The 21,691-nt window shown below is 44.2% G+C and overlaps 1 protein-coding gene across 1 annotated transcript in view; it reads left to right on the top strand.

Annotated features, from left to right (window-relative positions):
• SYN3 (synapsin III) overlaps positions 1 to 21,691 on the top strand; it is a 505,196-nt gene that overhangs the window by 475,297 nt on the left and 8,208 nt on the right. Inside the window, exons 6-10 of the mRNA XM_060194367.1 lie at positions 4,904 to 5,046; positions 10,933 to 11,007; positions 14,079 to 14,181; positions 19,648 to 19,782; positions 21,087 to 21,159. Coding sequence (XP_060050350.1) covers positions 4,904 to 5,046; positions 10,933 to 11,007; positions 14,079 to 14,181; positions 19,648 to 19,782; positions 21,087 to 21,159 — 529 coding nt within the window. The remainder of the gene's footprint in view (positions 1 to 4,903; positions 5,047 to 10,932; positions 11,008 to 14,078; positions 14,182 to 19,647; positions 19,783 to 21,086; positions 21,160 to 21,691) is intronic.

Below are 21,691 nucleotides of genomic sequence, written 5' to 3'. Positions count from 1 at the left end.
AGAGTTGACATTCCACACATGACGTCTCTGGACACAGTCCAAAGTGAAGCATACCGAGGTGATACTGGCTGCATTGAATAGGTTGGGATCAGCAGATGCAGTGTCAGTTGGTACTGAGAGAAGCATGCAGGAAAGTGAGCCCCACCTTAGAGGTTACAGGAATGGGAGAAATATGGGTTTTATAGAGAAAGGGGAAGGTTCCTGCTGTCTTAGGGCTTAAGAAGGCAATAGATAGTTATTGCTATAATCATATTATTGGTAACTGGGTTAACTTTGGAAAAATCCCTTTGTTAGGATTTGCTATATCATACACAACATCACCATAACTTATGTCCTTTTATGCTATTTACATATAGAAGGCTTTTTGACAGAGCAATGGCCCCAGAGATTTCTGTTAGTCACCACTAGAGGAGAGTGCCAAAAGTTATAACATTAGATACACACTTCCCAAACCCTGCACTGAGATTCCCTCAAACAGTACAGTAGATTTTACACTTTCAAGGGAAAACCAGTAACTTTTTTGTTATTTATTTTAATTTTACTACTTAATATTGATTTACAAAATTACAAGATAACAGGGGTATAACCCCACACTGTTCCTACCACCCATTCCCTCCATTATAAACTCTAGCAGTTCTTCCAAGGTCACAGATATGGGTTGACCATTATTTCTATAACTATCTGTCTACATTTATATATATTTGCCCATTTTTCCATAGTCTCATCTTCTCTTCCTCTCCAAGTCACACTTATATACCTACTGCTACTTCTGAATGTCCTTCCTTTTTTTCCTCTTCTCTGTCTGCAACATGATGGATTGGAGTTCAGAGCCCTCTGTTCATCTTCCCCCTATCACTTCTCCACCACTGGGAGAAGAATATAGGGAATATAGGCCAAAATCATTTTGGGGGTGCAGAAGGGGAGTCCTGGCTTCTGAAATTGCTTCTCCACTGGACATAGGCATTGGCAAGTAAATACATACCTCCAGCTGAAAACCAGTACCTTTTGACATCTGTCATACACTAGGTAAATTTTTAACCAGTTCAACTGTTTCAACATTAGATTGCAACCTGTTCCTTACAGTGACATTGTATCTTTGAAAAAGTGATTTTTTTTTGTTGGTGATTGTGCTGAAAAAGCAAGCGCTAAATGAAAATTAGTGTGGAACAGGAAATGAGGATGATAGTAGCCATCTAATTTTAGACTTGGAAATTTGTGCAGTTCCCAAGAAACACATACGTTAGTAACTGCAGTTATTATTTAAGAATGAAATGAGAAGTGTGTGTGTGTGTGCGCACACACACACACACACGCATGTTTTCAGTTACTGTTGTAAGAACAAAAATGTTTATTAAGCTATTTTTCTCTTAACTAGTTAATAAATGAAATACTGTTTGTCATTTCATTTGACCTAGGAACATCATGAAGTAATTTCTGAGATGAAACCCATGAATCCTGAAAGTTTGAGAAATTCCACATTAGGTTGTTTACAACTCCCACTCCCCCTCTTCTAAGATTTTGATGTAGAGTTCATAATTGATTCTGAGCAAATCACCTGATATTAAAGATGTACACCCATAACCTATATGTAATCCTGCCTTGAAAGCTTCAAGACTAGTAAAAATTTCATTGATAGGTATAACAAAAACATAGTCCATCCCTTTCTACCCCGTTTAACTAGTTTCTCTTTGTAAAAACAGGGAAGCAAACACAGATTTCTGAGCTAGGCTTGTGGCTTTATTATCTCAAACTAAAAATGGTCTGTATCTCTATCTGATCCTGCCAGCTAATTATTTCCAGAAAATTAGTCACAGAAAGAGAACTGTTCTGAAGCAGCAGTTATTGTTACTGGTAGACATCCTCCCAACTTGTAGCTTATTCGTAAATAGCTTGGTTTAGTAAATTGCCTCATGTAGTTATCTTTGCTTGACAAAAACAACTTTGCCTCAGCCATCATTTGTGGAGGGAGCATGCTCAGGAGTGGGCTGTATATGAAAAGCTGATGGGCGTGGATTTAACTGGTGTGAGCTGCTGGTCACCCTGTCCTTAAGTGTCTCTAAACTTGCATGGGGCAGTGGACTTCATTTGCTCTATATACATGTATCTATTTTATATTTGATTCTAAACTACATCCTGGGAAGGGTCTTGGCCTCATTTCTCTAAAAGGAGATGATGATTACCCACCTCTTTGAACATGAACCACTATTAGTCCTCAGTTTCCACAAGAAGATGTTAAATAGCATCTCTCTGTAAATGTGTGTGGGTCTCTTTTCAGCTAGTGGTGTTGACCCTGGGGCCACTTCATCTACTTTATACCTTCACTCATTCTAATCTCACATGCAATTAGATATATCTAGGAAGTATGCACCAACATCACAAATTATGTGGAGCTAGAGGAATGGTTTCCACGACTAATGACTAATGACATAATCAAGATAGGAAGAAGAGCTGATAATTCATAGTGGTAATATGAAGTCTTGGCCTGTGATTAAACCACTCAAATTCAATACAGAGAATCTGATTAATTGAATTACCAGGGTATTATGTTTTAAAAGTGATTCAGAGATATAATCTTACAGCAAGCCCCATGTGAATCTTAGAAAAGCAAACGTGTTAAAACTACTTTGATAGGAGTGAGATAATGATAAGGGTCAAAGCTCCACTTGAATAAGCATCATAATACTCTTATTCTCTGATGGATACCCTGGGTGGCTCCCTCTAAATAGAAGATGAACAGATAGATACAAGACAGAGCATCAAGACTTAGACCATGCGATCAATAACTAGCATCCCTCATTGACTCTCGGTGTCATACATAGTAGAAAAAATTCCCTTCAGTGGAATGAACTATCTTACCCAGTAGTGAGTTCCCTACTAGTGGAAGTATTCAAGCAAATACCAGACAATCTACCAAGGAGAAAATGTATTTGGTTGGATTTTGGAAATGGAAGCCTGAAGTGAATTCTGTTGAGAATCAGAACTGTATCCTGATATAACCCTATCCTCCCCTCCCCTCTCTCTCACCAGAACTATTACTGAGGCTCGGTGCCTGCACGACAAGTCCACCACTCCTGGTGGCCATATTTTTCTTTCTATCTTTTATTTGACAGGATAGAGAGAGATTGAGAGGGGTGGGGAGATAGAGAGGAAGAAAGACAGACACCCGCAGGCCTGCTTCACTACTTGTAAAGTGTACCCCCTGCATGTAGGAAGTGGGGGGGTCAAACCTGGGTCATTGGGCTTGGTGATATGTGTACTTAACCAGGTGTGCCACTGCCTGGACCCCCTTGACTTCTCTCTCTAGTTTCTCTTCCTCTGTGTATGTGTATGTTGCACACATACACACACACACACACACACACACACACGCAGTATAACTATTCAATATGCTGGTGAGAAGCTGAGCATGGAGAGTGATGAGAAGCAGGTAGCGGAGACAGTAATTAAGAAGACGTTAAAGGTATAAAGAAGGAGAAAGACTACAGAGGAAAGGTCCAGGGCAAGTGATGAAGGCAGGGAGAGATGAGAGAAAGGAGAGAAGAAATAAAAGGAAAATGAAGAAGATGGGGATATAAGAGAGAACAGGTAACACTAAAAATAAGAGGGGAGGGATACAATACAAAGTGTGGGAAGGGAGGAAACCTGGAGCAGAGAGGAGCTGAGAAGGGAGAAAGGGGGCACAATGTGGGTAAGTCTTCAGATCCAGGGAACTCGTGGTGGCTGTGCCATGAGTCCCCAGAGCAGCAAATGGGCAATCTTGAATCACAGCTCATTTAGGACTTCCTGTTTTCAGTTTGTCTCTGTGAACACTTAGAGGGGTTTCCAGCAAGTAAATAAAGTGGGGTGCCAAGACTCCCTCCCTGGGCGTACAGCCATTTCCGTCCCTTCTCACTCCACCTACCCTTCCTGGCCTAGGGACTGCTCAGAGTCCCCTCCATCTCCACTTTGTGGCTGCAGGCCACATGCCACCATGTCTGGGATCCTAAATTTAGGTTCTCAAGGGGAAAGCATAACCTCTGAAAGTATAAAACCCAGTCCAAGCTTTTACAGGAAAATTCACCTTATGAAAGATAAGATTTGTTTGTTTGTTTGTTTTTTGCCAGAGCACTGCTCAACTCTGGCTTAGGGTAGTACAGGGGAATGAACCTGGGGCTTTGAAGCCTCAAGCATGAGAATCTCTTTGCATAACCATTATGCTATCTCCCCCACTAAGGTAAGGCTTCTGACACACATTTTCTTTGCATTTGCTAAGCCCTTTTTTCCTTCCGTCTTCTCCTTCCCACAGTATGAGTGATCATTATCCAACCTTTTCATATTTGCACACACACACACACACACACACACACACACACACACACCAACTTCTTTCTGACTGATCTCTATCTTGTGTCACACCCCTCCATTTTTCTCAGCTGTACATAAACATGAGTGGGTTTTCTAAAAAACAAATTAGGCTATTTTCTTGTTTAAACTCCTTTCCTTCTTCTAGTGGCTGGTGGGGCCTCAATGCTAAAATTCTAGCCAACAACCAAAAGTATTAAGACATTCCATGCCTGATTTTGACAAGCTCCTTTAGCTGCCCTCACCCTCAGGCTCCATAGCCAGTCTGCCCTCTTTCCCTTCTCATGCAGCCCTTCCTCTGCCTTACCCATCCTCATTCCTCTCCATCTGGAAACTGTATTATTGTTCCAAATCTTTTCCAGAACTTAACTCTTCTATATTCTCTTCACTACCCAGGTGGATTGTTCCTTTCCTCTACTATAGGTATGTAGAGGAAGGACTTGTTTCCCATATCCTCTGCCAAACAGGTGACTTCAAGGTCACTCCATGGATATCTGGGTCTTGGGGCATTACTCAGTGATGGCTAGCTGGGTGGCACTCATCCCCTCATCCTCCCTCACAGATCAAAGTAGAAAACCAGCATGACTACCTTGACATCACCAGCATGGTGGCTATGGCCAAAACCTACGCCACCACTGAGGCCTTCATCGACTCCAAGTATGACATCCGCATCCAGAAAATCGGATCGAACTACAAAGCTTACATGTGAGTCCGTGGGCAGGGGCCTGGGGAGGTGGAAGGGAGTGTGAGAGGAGAGTATGGGAGGGAAGGGATTCTGATGCACATCCAGCCCCCTGTCCCTTCTGCTCAGGGACCCGTTCCTTCTAGACAGGGACCCGTTCCCTTTCTGCCTCCTTTACTGACCTTCTTCTCTGGTCAGCATAGCTGAATAATGATTTTCTGTTACAACCTATCCCAGAGTAGAAACCTATCCACCCAAGCAAGGGTTGTGGACATTCTGCACCTTTGTAAGAACTTAAGTATATACAGGATGTTTTCACAAAAGACGAGTCTGAAAGAGAAATGTGAGAACAAATCAAGAAGGCACTGTGTTTTCTCCTGAATACTTCTAAAGAATTACAGAGAAGTGACATGGCATGACCTGCATTTATAAAAAGCTGACCCTAGGACCACAGGTTACAAAAGTGTTTCTCTAAGAACCAATAATATAATTTCAGTATGTTTAATCAGATTTCTCTGGTAACAAGCAACAGAAACTACATCTGAATAACTGGAGTTTTTTTCAAGGGGAATTACTTAGAGTACAATGAATGATTAGAAACTTTAGGAAAACAATCATTATAAATACTAGAACCCAGAGAAGCCTCAGGAATGTGGGTAGCCAGAAAATTATAAACCCCCTTCACAGCAGCCTTACTCAATGATGAATCTGCCACAGTTATTTTCAGGGATGAACTTGGGATTGGGATAATGTAGAGATAGTGTGATTAGTCTAACTTTAATCCCATGCTTATAGTTACAAAAAGACAGAAGGACAGTCCATAGAGTCCCACCAAAGTGGCATGCAAGATGAGGAAGGTCACCCTCCAGTGGAAATTGAGGAACCGTGACTAAATGGAAAGGAATGCAAGCCAGAAAAATCCAACACACACTCACCCCAGGGGAGAAAAGATGATTCACACTTGAGCTGCAGTTTTAAGGATGAGTGGGAGTTCTGAAATATAAATAGATGGGAGGTCTCTTCTTTTGTGAGGTCTTATCTGCTTCAAAACCTCTCTGTATCTATTTATGAAACGTTGCTGTTGGTTCCGCTTGAAGTGATGAGACCCTAGAGAGCCAGCTAGTGTCTGATTTCCAAGCATGTATGGGGCTTTGACTCTCTGCATAGCCCCAAGTTCCAGGACTACAGCGGCTGGCGCTACACAGTTAGAAAGCCTCTACATGTCCTTCTGTGTAGTGGAACTTGTGCTGTAAGCCAGGGTCATCTGACCATAGCCCAAAGGCCAAAGCTAACTGCCACCTGTTTCTGGAAATACATTTTCTTGATCACAACCTTTCCCATCCAGTTGTGTTTTACTAGAGTAGCTTTTGTATGATCTGCCTATACCAAGGATCAGAAGACATTTTTCTGTAAAGAGTCAGATGGTGGTTAATTTCAGCCTTTGCAGGTCAAATAGTCTCGATTGCAACTGTTCCATCCTGTCATAGCCTGGGAAGCCAGAGAAGGAAGATGCAGGCAACCAGCCTCTAAGGAAATAGTCCCAGGACAGGAATAGAGCCAATTCTCCAGGAATATTTCCACCTTGTCTTGCCAATTAAGCTCTCCCTTCATGAGCCAGGTTAGATGACTCTGGTCTCAGATGTCCTTGAGGTGATAAAAGCACCTCTTCCCTGCCTCCCTCTGAGGTAGGAGCATTCCAGTGTGGCAGTTCAGTTCTTTCTGAGACCTCTACCATCCTTCTGTCATGATCTAATTTCTTTCCTCTCCTCATTGTTAGACTTTGCACTTGACATTGACAACACCTTGTCCCAGTTACTCTGTTTGAGGATTACCTCATTGCTGCATTCTTTATGTTGATTCTTTTTTCCCTGACAGCTCCAATTTGTCATTAGTTATGATGTTTCCTGGACACTGGGTTGGCCCACATCCTTAGCAAAGAATGCCCTCATTGCCCCTGACCATTCACCCTCCCTTCTGGACCACTTCCTGCCCTGCCATGAGGCCTTTGTGCTTATTGCTATAGGGGTGTCACTGTTTCTAAGTCTTCTCAGCAGACAAAATGAGGAAATATATATGTATATCTTAACCAGTGTATACACACATAACTGTAATTATTTCTATATTTATCCATCTATGTCTAAAGCTAAGTAGAGTTCATATTGATGTTTCAGACCTCAGTGATTCATTTTAGACTTCCCAGATTGCTGATCTATTACCTCCCACTCCAGCAAGGAAAAACCTGGCTCCTACCATCCATCATCCATTAACTTGTTTGTTCAGTCTCAGCACAGTTACAGAGCTATTAACTCATGGTCCCATGGGAAAGCATTTGACCAGCTGCAGCAAAATGCTTATGTACAGTTCCCTTTGGGTTCAACCATGTTCCGCAGTCATCCCCAAAGTTAGTTAGGTCAATACTATTCTACCCATCCACTGCCACCCTCTTCAAACCAGGGTTTCAACATCATATGTTTTATGATGGAGCTTGATTCTTATATTGCACTCTACATTTTCTCCTAAATTCCACTGACTGCATCACATTAGAGCTAATCAACTCTTTTCCTCAAACCTGTTAGGGGCTTCACATGGACTGTCATAGTCTAGAACATTGGTAGCTTCTATCACTAAGTGGGGAGTGATAATAATCATCGTCATATCCAACTCTTTAGGTTTTGTGAGACTGAAATAAATCAGGGCCTATAAAGCCCTTAGACCCGTGTCTTATGCACTTACAAAATATCAGCTCTTAGGGAGTCGGGCTGTAGTGCAGCGGGTTAAGCGCAGGTGGCGCAAAGCACAAGGACCGGCATAAGGATCCCGGTTCGAAGCCCGGCTCCCCACCTGCAGGGGAGTTGCTTCACAGGCGGTGAAGCAGGTCTGCAGGTGTCTATCTTTCTCTCCCCCTCTCTGTCTTCCCCTCCTCTCTCCATTTCTCTCTGTCCTATCCAACAACGACAACAACAATGATAACTACAACAATAAAACAACAAGGGCAACAAAAGGGAATAAATAAATAAAATAAATATTAAAAAATTTAAAAAAATATATCAGCTCTTACTATCTTTACTTTCTTGAAAGGTAAAAAATATTATTTGTGTTCCTGCTACTTCTGATGTTGGAAAGCCTTCTTTGCTTGTTTCCACTTTCTGAAAATAATAGCAGCACCTATTGTAGCAAAAAATTTAAAGGATTATTTAATGTATGTAACACCCTAAGAAATGGTACTATAGAGTCTGGGAGGTAGAACACTGATTGAGCACACCCATGTGCACCCATCTGCAGAGAAGAAATTTCACAAGCAGTGAAGCAGGTCTGCAGGTTTCTTTCTTTTCCCTCCCTTCCTCTATCTCTCCCTCCCCTCTCAATTTCTCTCAGCCCTATCAAATTAAAAAGAAAGAAGGAAAAAGGAAAAACTAGTCACTGAGAGTGGTGAATTCATTATGCAGTCACCAAGCCCCAGTGATAACCCTTGTGACAAAAAAAAAAAAAGTACTATAATAATTTCTGTTTTACAGGGGCCGGGTGGTAGCACAGCAAATTAATGGCACATGGTGCAAAGCACAAGGACCAGCATAAAGATCCCAGTTCCAGATCTCGCTCCCCATCTGCAGGGGAGTTGCTTCACAAGTGGTGAAGCAGGTCTGCAGGTGTCTATCTTTCTCTCCCCCTCTCTGTCTTTCCCTCCTCTTTCCATTTCTCTCTGTCCTATCCAACAACGATGACATAAATAACAACAATAATAATAGCCACAACAACAATAAAACAACAAAGCAACAAAAGGGGGCAAAAATAGCCTCCAGGAACAGTGAATTTGTGGTGCAGGCACTGAGTCCCAGCAATAACCCTGGAGGCAAAAATAATAATAATAATAATTTCTATTTTACCAATGATAAAATAAAGACTCTGAGATATTGACCATGGTTGTTCAGCTAAAAAGTGCTAGAGTGAAGATTCAAACTTGAATCTCTCTGACTCATATCTATTCTTACTTTCTCTTAACCACCATACAGATCTCACTATTCCAAACCCTACTCATCTCCCAGTGTCTACCTGCTGGGGTCCCATTGAATGACTCTGGATTCTCCTTTGCTTCCTCCAAAGCCTTCTTTTAGTGTATACTACTGATCTTATCACAACGAGACTCTGGTTTTAGATTAGTCCACCCATCTAGGTCGTAAGTAGCCTAGTAGGGAGTCACCACTGTACTCTCAGACTAGTCCAGTTCCTAGGACATAGGATGGCCCAGTGAGTGTTTGACATGTTGAAGGTAACAGAGTGGAGTTGAACTGCATTAAACTTAACTGACATGATATCAATATCATAACACCCCCTTAGTTGTTATAGTTCCTATTGGCTACCATCTATTCTCAGAACTTTCTGTCCTCTGATGCATTTTATTTTCTCTTTAGGAAGGACATATTTCATAGTACTCCCTCTCCCTGGCTCACCCTTTTATTTCCAGTCACATGCTTCTCCTTAGTTTTACTTTACCATCTTGCTTAAATTCATCTAGTCTTTACTGAGTCAGATGTGCCCCTGGAAATAGTTTGTCTGGATTTCCCCTCAAAATATGCAGTTCCTTGACTACTTGATAGCTACTAGGTACCTACTACATGCCAGATGCCACTAGCCACTAGGAAGCAGAGTGTGAGTCAAAGATATTCCACTTCCCTAAGGAAGACAGGAAACTAAAGCAGGTAGTCCAAGTGAGGTGAGCATGACTAACCATTGATGTAAGGTGCCATGGAGGGAGGTCTGCCTCTGTGGAAAGGTGAGCTATCAGGAAATCACATTTCAAATGAAGTCTCAACGATGAAAAGGACTCGGGAGGTAAAAATGCACACAAAAGCTAGATCGAACAAAAAAGAAAGAATATGTGGGGCAAACTTAACACAAGATAGAGACATGAGGTTTAGAGCTTCCAAAGGAAGATCCGCTGTTACTGACACAGGAAAAGTAAAGGGCCAGAAAAAGGGAGGAGCCAAAGGCCAGTCTGCTCTTCACCTTGCAAAGTAATCACTTCTTACAAGTAATTTTTTTTTAAAAATCTTAAAAGGATCAGGCAGTGGCTCACCCGATTAAGTAAACATATTACCGAGCTCAAGGACTGGGGTTCAACACCCTGCTCCCCACCTGCAGGGGGGTCCACTTGAAGAGCAGTGAAGCAGGTCTGCAGGTGTCTATCTTTCTCTCCCTCTATCTCCCCATCCCCTCTCAATTTCTTTCTGTCTTATCTAATAATTTTTTTTAATAGAGAAAGAAATTAATCACTTCTTTCCATGGTTCAGCTATCCTACACTCAGTCCTCAAAAATTCTAGCATCGCTAGTTTTCCTTTTCAAAACCAAGATGAACTTCACCTATGACATGAGTATATATTTTTCATTTAAATTTGAAGTTTCAGAGGTGGCCTTGAAAAAGAAAAAATACAACAATTAGGTACAACATATAAGATTGAGGGAGTTGGGCGGTAGTGCAGTGGGTTAAGTGCACGTGGCGCCAAGCACAAGGACTAGAGTAAGGATCCTGGTTCGAGCCACCTGCAGGGGAGTCATTTCACAGGTGGTGAAGCAGGTCTGCAGATGTCTGTATTTCTCTCCCTCTCTCTGTCTTCCCCTCTTCTCTCCATTTCTCTCTATCCTATCTAACAATGACAACATCAATAACAATAATAACTACAACAAAAACAACAAGGGTAACAAAAGGGAATAAAATAAATATTAAATAAATAAATAAATAAAAGAGTAGAATATAAACAGAAAAATAAAATTGAGGAAGGAAGTAGACCTAAGAATGCTTGCTATAATATAATAGTTGAATCAGAAGCTCCTAATAGCCCTAACAGTGAAAGGAAAGCAGAGCAGAGACTGACATCCCTAACATCCTTGGTCATTATTTGTTCCCTTACAGGAGAACTTCCATCTCTGGGAACTGGAAGGCCAACACAGGCTCTGCCATGCTGGAGCAGGTGGCTATGACAGAGAGGTAAGAGGAGGCAAAGGAGAGGGCGAGGGGAGCCACCTACCACAATGAGTGAGGAATGCAACAGGAGTCTGTAAGGAATGTCACCTCACTCCAGGATTGTACCACCTATTAGGCACTTTCCTAATAGGACCTAGTAAAGGACCCAGGAGTCCTTTACACACAACAGCCTGCAGAGAAGATACTGGATTATTTCTAGGTGAGAGAAGGATGTTCACCCAAGGAAAAAAGACTTGTCACAGAGCTTATCAAAGACAGAACTGAGAGTGGAACCTTAATGCCTTGACTCCAAGGATCGTCCAGATATCCAGCATCGTCCAGATACTTCAGGGAAAAAGCAGAGTGTCCTCATCAGCCCCCGACTGCCCCCCACCCCTCCCCCAGCTCTGACAGCTGTGTGAAGGCATCTTATCAAGATGCCAGGCTTATTGGAGAGTCTCCTCTTCTCACACGCATACTTTGATCCCAACCTGAAGAGGGGGAGCTTGATTTCCTATGACTCATGAGTGCAGTGTGGCAGGGATGCAAGCTGCCTAGAGGCCTGTCTGGTCTCTCTCCCTTTAAACAGTACAGTGAGCCACCCTGACCTGAAGAATCCCAAGCCACCTGCTCTCAGGACCAGCAACACACTCACCATTCCTCCTACATGTCCAGTGACCTCTGCACGTAGATATGCCATACTGTTGATCAGAGTATGGAGAAAAATCTGGTCAGGGATCATTCCTTGGGTTCCCTACAGCATGGTGTGTTGTGCTGAGCACATAAGAGGCCTAAAATGAAAAGACCTAATCTTTCCCTTTAAGAATTCTCTATCAGGGGGTTGGGCAGTAATACAGCGAGTTAAGCACATGTGGCTCAAAGAATTGGCATAAGGATTCCGGTTCGAGCCCCCAGCTCCCCACCTGCAGGGGAGTCACTTCACAGGTGGTGAAGCAGGTCTTCAGGTGTCTATCTTTCTCTCCCCATCTCCGTCTTCCCCATCTCTCTCCATTTCTCTCTGTCCTATCCAACAATGACGACAATAATAATAACCACACAATAATAAAAAAGGGGGGAAGCAAATTAGAAAAAAAGAATTCTCTATCAGTTTCAAGTGTCAGAGCACAAATCAGAATGGTTTGAGTCAAAAGAAAATTTATTGGCTTGTGGCACAGCTTGAGAGAAGACTTTAGGACTTATACTCTATATCCCTCTAGGTTCAGCTTTCTTCTATGGGCTGTACCCCCAAGCTATATAGCCAGTAAGGAGCCCAGGAATTCATCACTTAAAGATAGGCTCCAAAAGCCAGTTTCTTCGAGCAACTCTGGTCTAGATTTCCATCTTCCATCAAGAGGAAGCTTAATTTGTGAGTGTGTTCCAGGGCACATATTTGTGTAAACTGGTGGTGCCCCACAAGACAGTCCTTGATGTTAAAGCAGATACCCCAGGGGACTCTTGAGTGCTCCAAGGGTCAAGGGCCAGCCCCAACATGGCTGCCCATGAGAATCCCATAGGAAGTTTTCAAACTTTACAGAGATTATTCTAGCATAGGGTAGAATCCCCAAGTCTGACAGTAATCCGTATGTGTATATATTTGCTTGGTGATTCCAGTGCACAACCAGAATCACATCTAGGTTGTCCCATTATTCCAGTAAGAAAAGTGAGGCTGCAAGAGGGAGAGGATCACCCCAATGATAGTGGAAAATGCATAGCAAGAGTCCAAGTTGCTGGTTTCCCCTGCTGAGGAGGAATAGTCCAGGCTGTGTTCTGACAGAAAGGAAAAAGGGTGGTTTATTTGGATTCTAGAACTCTATTAACCTTTCTAATACTCAGACTTCTTTTCAGTAAAATGGGTTGAACCCTTCTGAGAGAGATGTTATGGATATAGATATAGATATAGTATGCAGATATATAATGAAGAGTTTGCTGCCTCACCCCATCCCAATGCATTGCACACATTAGAAAGCCAGTGGGTCTGTTGTCATCATTTTTTATATCGATGATCACACATGATCCTTGCCACAGTTGTATGAAAGAAGTAGAGTAGGAAATTCTGGTTCTATTACCACCATGCTGTGTGACCTGACCAAGTCACCCACCCTCTCTGAGCCTAGTGGGGCTTAGTGGAGAGATGAGAAGGTTAGTTCCAAGAGCACTTCAGCTATGATCTTTCTTCATTCCAGGCCTCAGGGCTCAGAGACATAAATAGATCTCAAAGTAGGCGTGCCTCATGTGACCCCAGAGAGTTAGGGAGAGAAGCAAGAACATTGACACAAAGTCCCCTGTGACTCTCAAATCCAGTCACCACCAAGGAAGCCAAACTCAACCCCGGGAAGACTTCTCCAGATACAACAATCCCCTTGTTGCAGGGTCAAAGTCCAGCATTGAGATATTTCCCCTGCAAAGCAAACTTGCCTTGCAAACCATCAAGTGGCTGGAAAGGGAACAAAAGTGGTGGGTCCAGAGGACCAGGCCCCTGGCCTGCAGAAGCAGCCTGCCAGGCTCCCCTGCTTCCCCGCCCCTGGCTCAGGAGAATGCACGCTTTGTCCCCCACCAGCTCTTCTCTGGCTGAACACAGGGGCCTGGAGGGTGGCTTGGGCGGGATTTCTGGAGCCCTTTAATCAGCTTTCCCAAGGGAAAAGGACCATAGGGGTGGTTGCATGGCTGAGATGACTCCGGATGGGACAGGGCAGGGGCTGAGGAGCAAGCAGGGTTCTGGGCTTGGGGTGGCATAGGCACTGGGTCTCATATTGCTCCCAACTTTCCTCTGTCTCCTCATCATCCATCCTTCCTCTTGCTTTCCCAGTTCCCTTTCATTGTCCATCAATGTCTCTGCCTCCCTTTTTACCCATCCCATTTCTCCCTCTGCCTCTTTTTCTGTGTCTCTGACTGGATCTCTGCCTCTCCTTACTGTTCTCTCCATCTGTGAAGCGGTGTATACATGCAATTGATGGGCTTTTCGTGTGTGTGTGTGTGTGTGTGTGTGTGTGTGTGTGTGTGTGTGTGTGTGTGTGTGTGTGTGTGTCTTCATCTCATCTCTCTGCCTCTTCCTTGCTTCCCATCCGTGCTCACTGTCTGTCTGTCCACCCCTGCAGGTACAGGCTATGGGTGGACAGCTGCTCAGAGATGTTTGGTGGCCTGGACATCTGCGCTGTCAAGGCTGTCCACAGTAAAGATGGCAGAGACTACATCATTGAGGTGAGGAATAGGGCACGGAGCCCTTCTGGCCGAGAGCCAGAGGGGAAGAACCACGTGTGGTCTCCAGCATGGTCACCCATGGCCTGGCTGGTAGCCTGGCATGTGCAGCCTAAGCTTTAGCCAGAAGCTTTCAGAACCTTCTGGAATGCCTCTCCCATCCTAAGCACCTTCCCATCCCCAACCTCATTCTCACCCTCACCCTCACCCTCACACCCTAGGCTATATTTCTCTCTCTCTCCCTCTCCCTCTCCCTCTCCCTCTCCCTCTCCCTCTCTTTCTCCCTTCTCCCTTCTCCCTTCTCCCTTCTCCCTTCTCCCTTCTCCTTCTCCTCCTCCTCCTCCTCCTCCTTCTTCTCTCTGTCTCTTTCTCTTTTCCCTCTTTTTTTAACTAGAGCACTACTCGGCTCTGGTTTATGGTGGTGCAGGAGGTTGAAACTGGGATCTTGGACTCTTAGGCATGAGAGTCTTTTTGCATAACCATTATATTACCCCCTGCCCCCTCAGTTGCATTTAAAGCCTTCATGCCCAGGTACTAAAACTGGACTCAGTACCTCCTGGGATGAGATTTGACCAGGTTCTCCAATACTGGGCCTAAGGGTAGAGCAGTAGCATCAGATCAAGCCTTAGCAAGAGTCTGTCCCATTGAGTTTCTTCCATTTCCTTAGTGTCCAAGTTCCATTTCTGTGCCTGTTCATTCAATAAATATTCTTAGGAGCTCCAGTGAACTAGACCTGCAACTTTGGACAGACACTTATGTAAAAAACCAACATGGGGTTTGCAGGCTGGCAGAGAAGAAGAATAAGTAATGACAGGGCATTGAAGGTTAGGAAAAATATCATTGTAAGAGTCTCAGGAGGGATTATGGGGGCTATAATCTCCCCAAAAAAACTCCTTGCAGCCCATGCCTCCCACAACTCCAGAACTGCCTCTTGACTCCCACAATTCTCTCTCCCCAACTCTACAACCCCTTCTTTTTCATGACTTTCCCTGTCCCTCCTAGTCCCAGCCTCCTCCCCTCTCCACCTCAACTCCCCTCTCCTGCCCCACTCCCTGGCTCACCACTACTGTCCCCTAAAAAATGCCCCTCTGGCCTCAGTTCTCCCTTCTCACCAACTCCATTATCTTTGCACTCACATCCTACAGAGCCCCTTGATGCACCCCCCACAATTGGTTACCTCCACAGAGCACAGCAGAGGGGTAGGCATCACTGACACAATGCCAAGACATGTGCAGAAGAGCCTGTCACAGGCCCCTCCCGGGCTGTGGGCCACTAATGGGAAGCACATGGCTAAAGTGGTTGCAGGCCTTCCAGTCCCACAAATCTGTGCCACTCCCCAGAACCTGCAACTCAGACAGGCCCAGGTGACTCAGTGACTGGGAGCCCCACTGTGCTCTAACAGCCACAGAGGGAAGACATTCCCAAGCTTGCCCTGGGAGGTGAGACAGAGGGAGACCAGAATGAACACTGTCCCTCTACCCTCCCCAGCAAGACCAGGAATGAATCCTATGTCTTCTTGCAGATTCAGACTGCCTTGGAAAATAGCTCTGTCCTCCAATCCAGGAATCATTTTCCCTGGCTGCTGCCATACCTGAAATTATTACCACCACCACCCCTCCTGCCCTAGGCCACCCCTTCCCAGAAAAGGTACAGAAGGGATTAGAAACAGAACTACTGACTGCATGCTTGCTTCTGAGCCAGAACAAGGATGTTCCCTGTCCCCGTTCCTGAGAATGGTTTGAGCTTCAGGCCAACAGTGCATCAAGAGGCTGCCTGCCTGGGGCATTGCACCTTCTGAGAAAATACACACACACACTCTGACACACACACACACACAAACACACACACACACTCACACACACACTGCTCCGTCTGCATCTTCGCATAAGAACTACTAGACATAAACTGTGTTTTGGCTCATACACATTCATTCATTCATTCATTCATTCATTCATTCATTCATTCTTGAGCCCTTACTATATGGGCCAGATCCAGAGTCAGGTGTTGGGGCTACAAGCACAGTGACCAGGACCCTGTCCTGCTGGCTCCTGTAAAGTGACCAACAGAACTCCAGACCTCCTACCCCTCCACCTAACAGGATACCTCCTACTCCTTTGCCCTGGCAGTGTTTTTTCTACTTCCATTATCACCCACAGACCTAGTCTCTCTGCTCTGAAAGAGCAGAGAGACTTTCAGACTTTCAGAGGACAGAGATGAAAACCTTTTCACATTAATATAGATAGATAGATATAGATTTTAAAAACAAGAAAACTACTTTTCAAAAAAGTTCTAAGAAAAAATATGTTTATTCAGATTTTTTTTTTTCTCTCAGAAACACTGCAGTTGTTTCTCTTGCTTTGAGGTTTGGATTAAGGTCAATGGAGATAGCTTGTTACCAGGAATACAAAAGGTATTTTTTCCATCAGTCTGGAAAAAATAAAATACTGAAGAGATCCAAAAATACTCAGTTTCATCAGCCACCTCTGTGTTGAGAACATAAAATTTATGTGACATATTTTGTGAAGATCCTCACAGTGAAATACTCAAGGGAAAGACCCTTGAACTTGTCCTCCATGACCTGTCCAGGGAATGACATTGTTCATTGGAAAAAATCTTTCCCTGGAGAGATCAGAATGTCCACTTCCTTTAGTTGTGTCCACCATGGGGATTCCAAAATGCTCTGACCTTGGGTTCCATGTGGTAACTGTTTTCCACTGTATAGAATGTAGGAAACAGAAACCAGAACACAACAGACTGGGCAGGGTCCAGGGGAAAAAGAACAATCTGTGGACATATACACAAGCTCCACAGTTATAACTCAACTCAGGCCACACTGGCCAAGGGATTGTCTATGGATTAGGCACTGTGATCCTAGATGCCAGAGTCCCTGGCCCTATTCACCAGGAACCCTATTTAAGGAGAATTTTCAGGACCATGTTAGATTTTGCATTCTTGCATCTTTGAGTTGCCTTTTCAGCTTCCTTACCACAGTAGGAGCTTTAACTCAGAGCCCCCTAGAAATCCCAGATGGAAGGCTGTTTATAGCAGCCCAAACCCCCCAGTTTATAGTTGAGGAAACCAATAGACACAAAGAGGATAAATGTCCTGCCCAAGATCACACTCCACCTCTAGGCAGAACTGAGGTCCACAACCCAGGTGCCCTGTCTGCAGTTCCTGCCACAGAGCACTGTTTCCAGACTGCTGTGAATCAGCTGATGAGTGAGAGGATTTGTCTACAAGGTGTCCTTGAACCTGCTAGTTTGACCTTCAGTTTCCTCCTCCTTATGATGAGGCTAATAAGAGGCCTGTTTCATCCAGTGGGCATATGCACCCCTATGTTCATAGCTGTGTTATTACAATAGCCAGCCAGAGTAGATGCAGCCTAAATCCCTGTCAACAGACGACTGGCTAAAGAAATTATGGGATATATATTCCATGGAATACTACTCTGCAATCAAAAAAGATTATTTTATGTCCTTTGGGACAAAATGGATGGAACTAGAGGTGATTATATTTAGTTAAATAAGTAGAGATGAAAGACAACTACCAGATGGTTTCACTCATATAGAATCTAAAGATCTGATTCACATGAACTTGGAAAAAAAAAACCCACCGGAAGCATTCAAATTGCTTCTAAAACTTGTGAGAACTATGGTGGTTATTTTTGGGATGTGGGAGGCTGGGGATACAGAGCTTTGGTGGTGGGTGTTGTGTGAAACTACACATTGTAAGTTGATAATCTTGTAACATACTATCAATAACAAATAAAAAATTTTAAGTTAAAAAAAATAGTACCTACCTGTGAGCCTTGGAAATAGCACTCCTTTACACAATAACTGAGCTATGCCTGTTCTCCCTCATTCTTTATCTTCTCTTTCTCTCATTCTCCCATATTGTTAAAAAGAAGAAGAAGAAGAAAGAAAAAATCTTAAAATTAATAATAACAGGACTAGGAGATAGCTCACTCAGTAGGACAAATACCTTGCCATGTGCAAAGTTCCGGGTTCAAGCCCTGATACCACATGAGACCACTACAGCACCCTGGGGATACTCCACAAATAGCAGATAATTCCTGTGGTCTCTCTCGGTGTCTCTCTCTCTCTCTTTCTCTCTCTCTCTCTCTCTCCTTCCCTCTCTCCCTCCCTCTCTCTCCAAATATATGAAATAAAAAATAATAATAGTACTTGCCTCAAAATGTTATTCTGAGATTTGTGTAAGCCCTTCTATATCCAATGCTTAGAGCCACACCTGGCACATAGTAAATGCTTAGAAAAATTAAGCACTTATTTGTCTCCTTATTCAGTATGAACATGAATCCTTGTAGGGACTTTTTATTCCTCCAAGGAGCAGGTAGTTAGTGAGGATATAACCTGTTTAAAAGCTCACAAGGCCCAGCCCTGACTCAAGAGCTCACAGTCCGATGGGGAGACACCAGCAAACAGATAGCAGTGTTGCAGGAGAAGCTCTCCGATGAGACCACCTATGGAGACGTCAGAGTACAGTTGAGAAGCCATTGGAGCCAGCTTAGTCATGGAAAGCTTCCTGGAGGAAGAACTAGTTACCTAACTAGTTGAACAAGGATGAACAAGGAGTTCTCCAAATAAAAAGTGGACCCAGAGAACAATGTTCATAAGGACCCAGATAGAACCTGGTGAGCCCAGAGCTTGAGGAAAAAAGGCAATGATTTGATAGGTGTGGGTGAATGAACAGGAAGAAGGGGGGAGCTGCAGAGGCCTGCCTCCCCTCGAAACCATCTACAGCTATCCCCTGTGTGGAGAATTACCTGACCATTTGGCCTCAGAGACTTTGGGCAATTTTCAATTTCAAATTTTAATATCTGCGTCTTCTACAAACATAACAGTATGGATTAAAACAATCTCACAGGCTCCTTCCTAAAATTAATGTTTCACCTCTCGGACTGTGGAAAGAGTTTGCTCTAAGTGTTGCTTCTACCAGAGAACAGGCCTTTCCTCTCCCCTCTTCTCTTTGAACCCAAGCTCACCCCCTGGTCTTTTTTTTCTTTTTTTTTTTAGAGATCATAAATAAGCCCCCATGTTCAGTGTTTCCGGCTTTGTGGAAAGCTTTGACCCTGGGCCAAAGTTGAGGAGGCCAACCTTACCCTGGGTGGGGGCCAAAGTGGGAAAGGAGGGGGTGGAGACCAGCTCCCTAAAGAAAAGAGCAGAAAAGGTCAACAAAAGCTCCCCAGGCCTTAGTCACATTTCTTTAATACAGCAGAGACTGTGGGCTGCATTGAATTGAATCCAGGCAGTTGATTTAGACTTGAACCACAGGGAAGTGGGTGTCTCCACAGGAGTCATTCCCAGCTGGAGATGCTCCCCTAGCTGTTTAGATGGAGAACATTGCCATCTAGTGGCCACCTCTGTGCTGAGTACTGAGCCAACCTTCCTTGGGGGTACCGCCTAACTACAGTGAAATTGGTGTCTCTCAGGCCTCCTTTCTTTCCTGCAGGTGATGGACAGTTCGATGCCCCTGATTGGTGAGCATGTGGAAGAGGACAGACAGCTGATGGCTGACCTTGTGGTCTCCAAAATGAGCCAACTCCTGATACCAGGGGGCATGGTGCCCTCACCCCTAAGGCCTTGGGTAAAGTCCTCAAGAGTAAGACACTTTGGAGCCAAGACAAATGCTGGGATGACTAAGAATTTATGCCCTTTGAGCTGAAGGATACACTTCTAGAAAAGAATCTGCCCTGGGAAGAAAAGGATGGGGTGTGGACCAAGGCTGGGCACTGGGAGAACTGTTCTACCCCTGCTCTTGAAGGTTGGGGCTGGGTGCTGTTGGAGGATTTTACAGGACCCCTTGCTCCCACCACCATTCTGGGGAGAAAAAACCTTAACTGTGCTTTGAGCATCTATGGCCAGAGATTATTAACACAAGAGGTCAGCTGTCCCTTCTGTGCCCCCATCCCAGGCCTGAGTAGGTGTGTGTGTGTGTGTGTGTGTGTGTGTGTGTGTGTGTGTGTGTGTGTGATGCTCACATGCACATGTACACACATGCCCTTTGTGTGTTCCCAGGACACCAGTCAATAGAGACTATTGTGTCTTCCATTTCCCTACTCCACCCCCAACCTCAACAAGCTCCCACATAGCTCATTCTTCCCACAATCCTCACCATGGATTGATTACCAGACCATTCTCCAAAGAATTTGCTAGTTTCTCAACTTTCTGGAAATGCCCATCTCAAAACCCACCCCCATCCCCAGCTCCACCCCACTCCCACATGCAAAATATGTGATAACAGACATCAGAAAGCTGGTTCTGCTTGAAGGGATTGCTGGCCCAGAACAGGCAGGGACAGCTTTCTTCACTGGAAAAGTTCTGTGTCCTGGTCTGGTCTGGCTGCTACACAGATGTTGACACATGTGACAGTGCATTAGTTATATAAGTTTTACCTCACTAAGAGTTTCTGGGTGTATGTGTGAGTGTGTGTGTGTGTGTGTGTGTGTGTGTGTGTGTGTATGTGTGTTTTGTTTTGCCTCCAGGGTTATCACTGGGGCTCGGTGCCTACACTACTAATCCACTGCTCCTGGAGGCCATTTTTTTCTGTTGTTGCTGCTGTTGTTATTATTGGTGTTGCTGTTATTGTTGTTGTTGCTGTTATTGGATAAGATAGAGAAAGTGAGAGAGGAGGGGAAGACGGGAAAGGATGGACACCTGCCGACCTGCTTCACCACTTATGAAGCAACACCCCTGCAGGTAGGGAGCTGCAGGCTCAAACAGGGATCCTTGCTTTGGTCCTAGAGTTTTGTACTTTGTACACTTAACCCAGTGCGCTACCACACAATCCCCAACTGAGGTTTTTACAAGTCTAGTACCACCACTGCAAACCAGGAAATAAATGACTTGTGACTTTATAGCAAGCTTCTTTTCTCTTTTCTCTCATTCTAGGCTCCCCAGAGTAAAGCAGCAAAATCTCCTGGGCCTCTGCTTGGACAGCCCCAGCCCCGTCCACTCACACAAGGTAGGACTCACCAGAACTGAAACCTACTGAAAGGTATTGTGGGATCCATACATGATATCTCTAGAGCCCTCATGAAAAATCTATCTGAATACTTTACCCAAGGAATATTTATACTTGTCCCAAGTGCAAAATGACATCCCTTAAAGTCAGGAAAGGAGGGAGGGAAGATAGACAGTAAATGTACTAAGTACTTTAATATATGCCAGGTTCTGAGTGAGAGACCTGCCTCATGTTTAGCCTCCCAACCACACGCTACACTGAAAACATCAGTCTTTGCTTTTTACAGAGGTGGCTGTTGAGGCATTGCCCAAGGGAAAAGCACCACAAGAGAATAGTGGGGTTATAAGTCTTTTCCTCTAGATCGGTCTGTCTCGTAGTCACTACTAGTACCTAATTATGGATTTATGGGCCAACCAGCTGGAATAATGAAGGTATGAAGGAAGGGGGGAAAAAGGGGAAATGGGAAGGAAAAGGAGAGGGAAAGGGAGAAAGAACAAATAGCACATATTCCAGAATTGAGCTGTGTTCTAGT

The sequence above is a fragment of the Erinaceus europaeus genome, chromosome 7 (assembly GCF_950295315.1).
Source record: "Erinaceus europaeus chromosome 7, mEriEur2.1, whole genome shotgun sequence".
Lineage (NCBI taxonomy): Eukaryota > Metazoa > Chordata > Mammalia > Eulipotyphla > Erinaceidae > Erinaceus > Erinaceus europaeus.
Note: the sequence above shows the minus strand (reverse complement) of the source record. Positions and strands in the feature narration are given on the sequence as shown.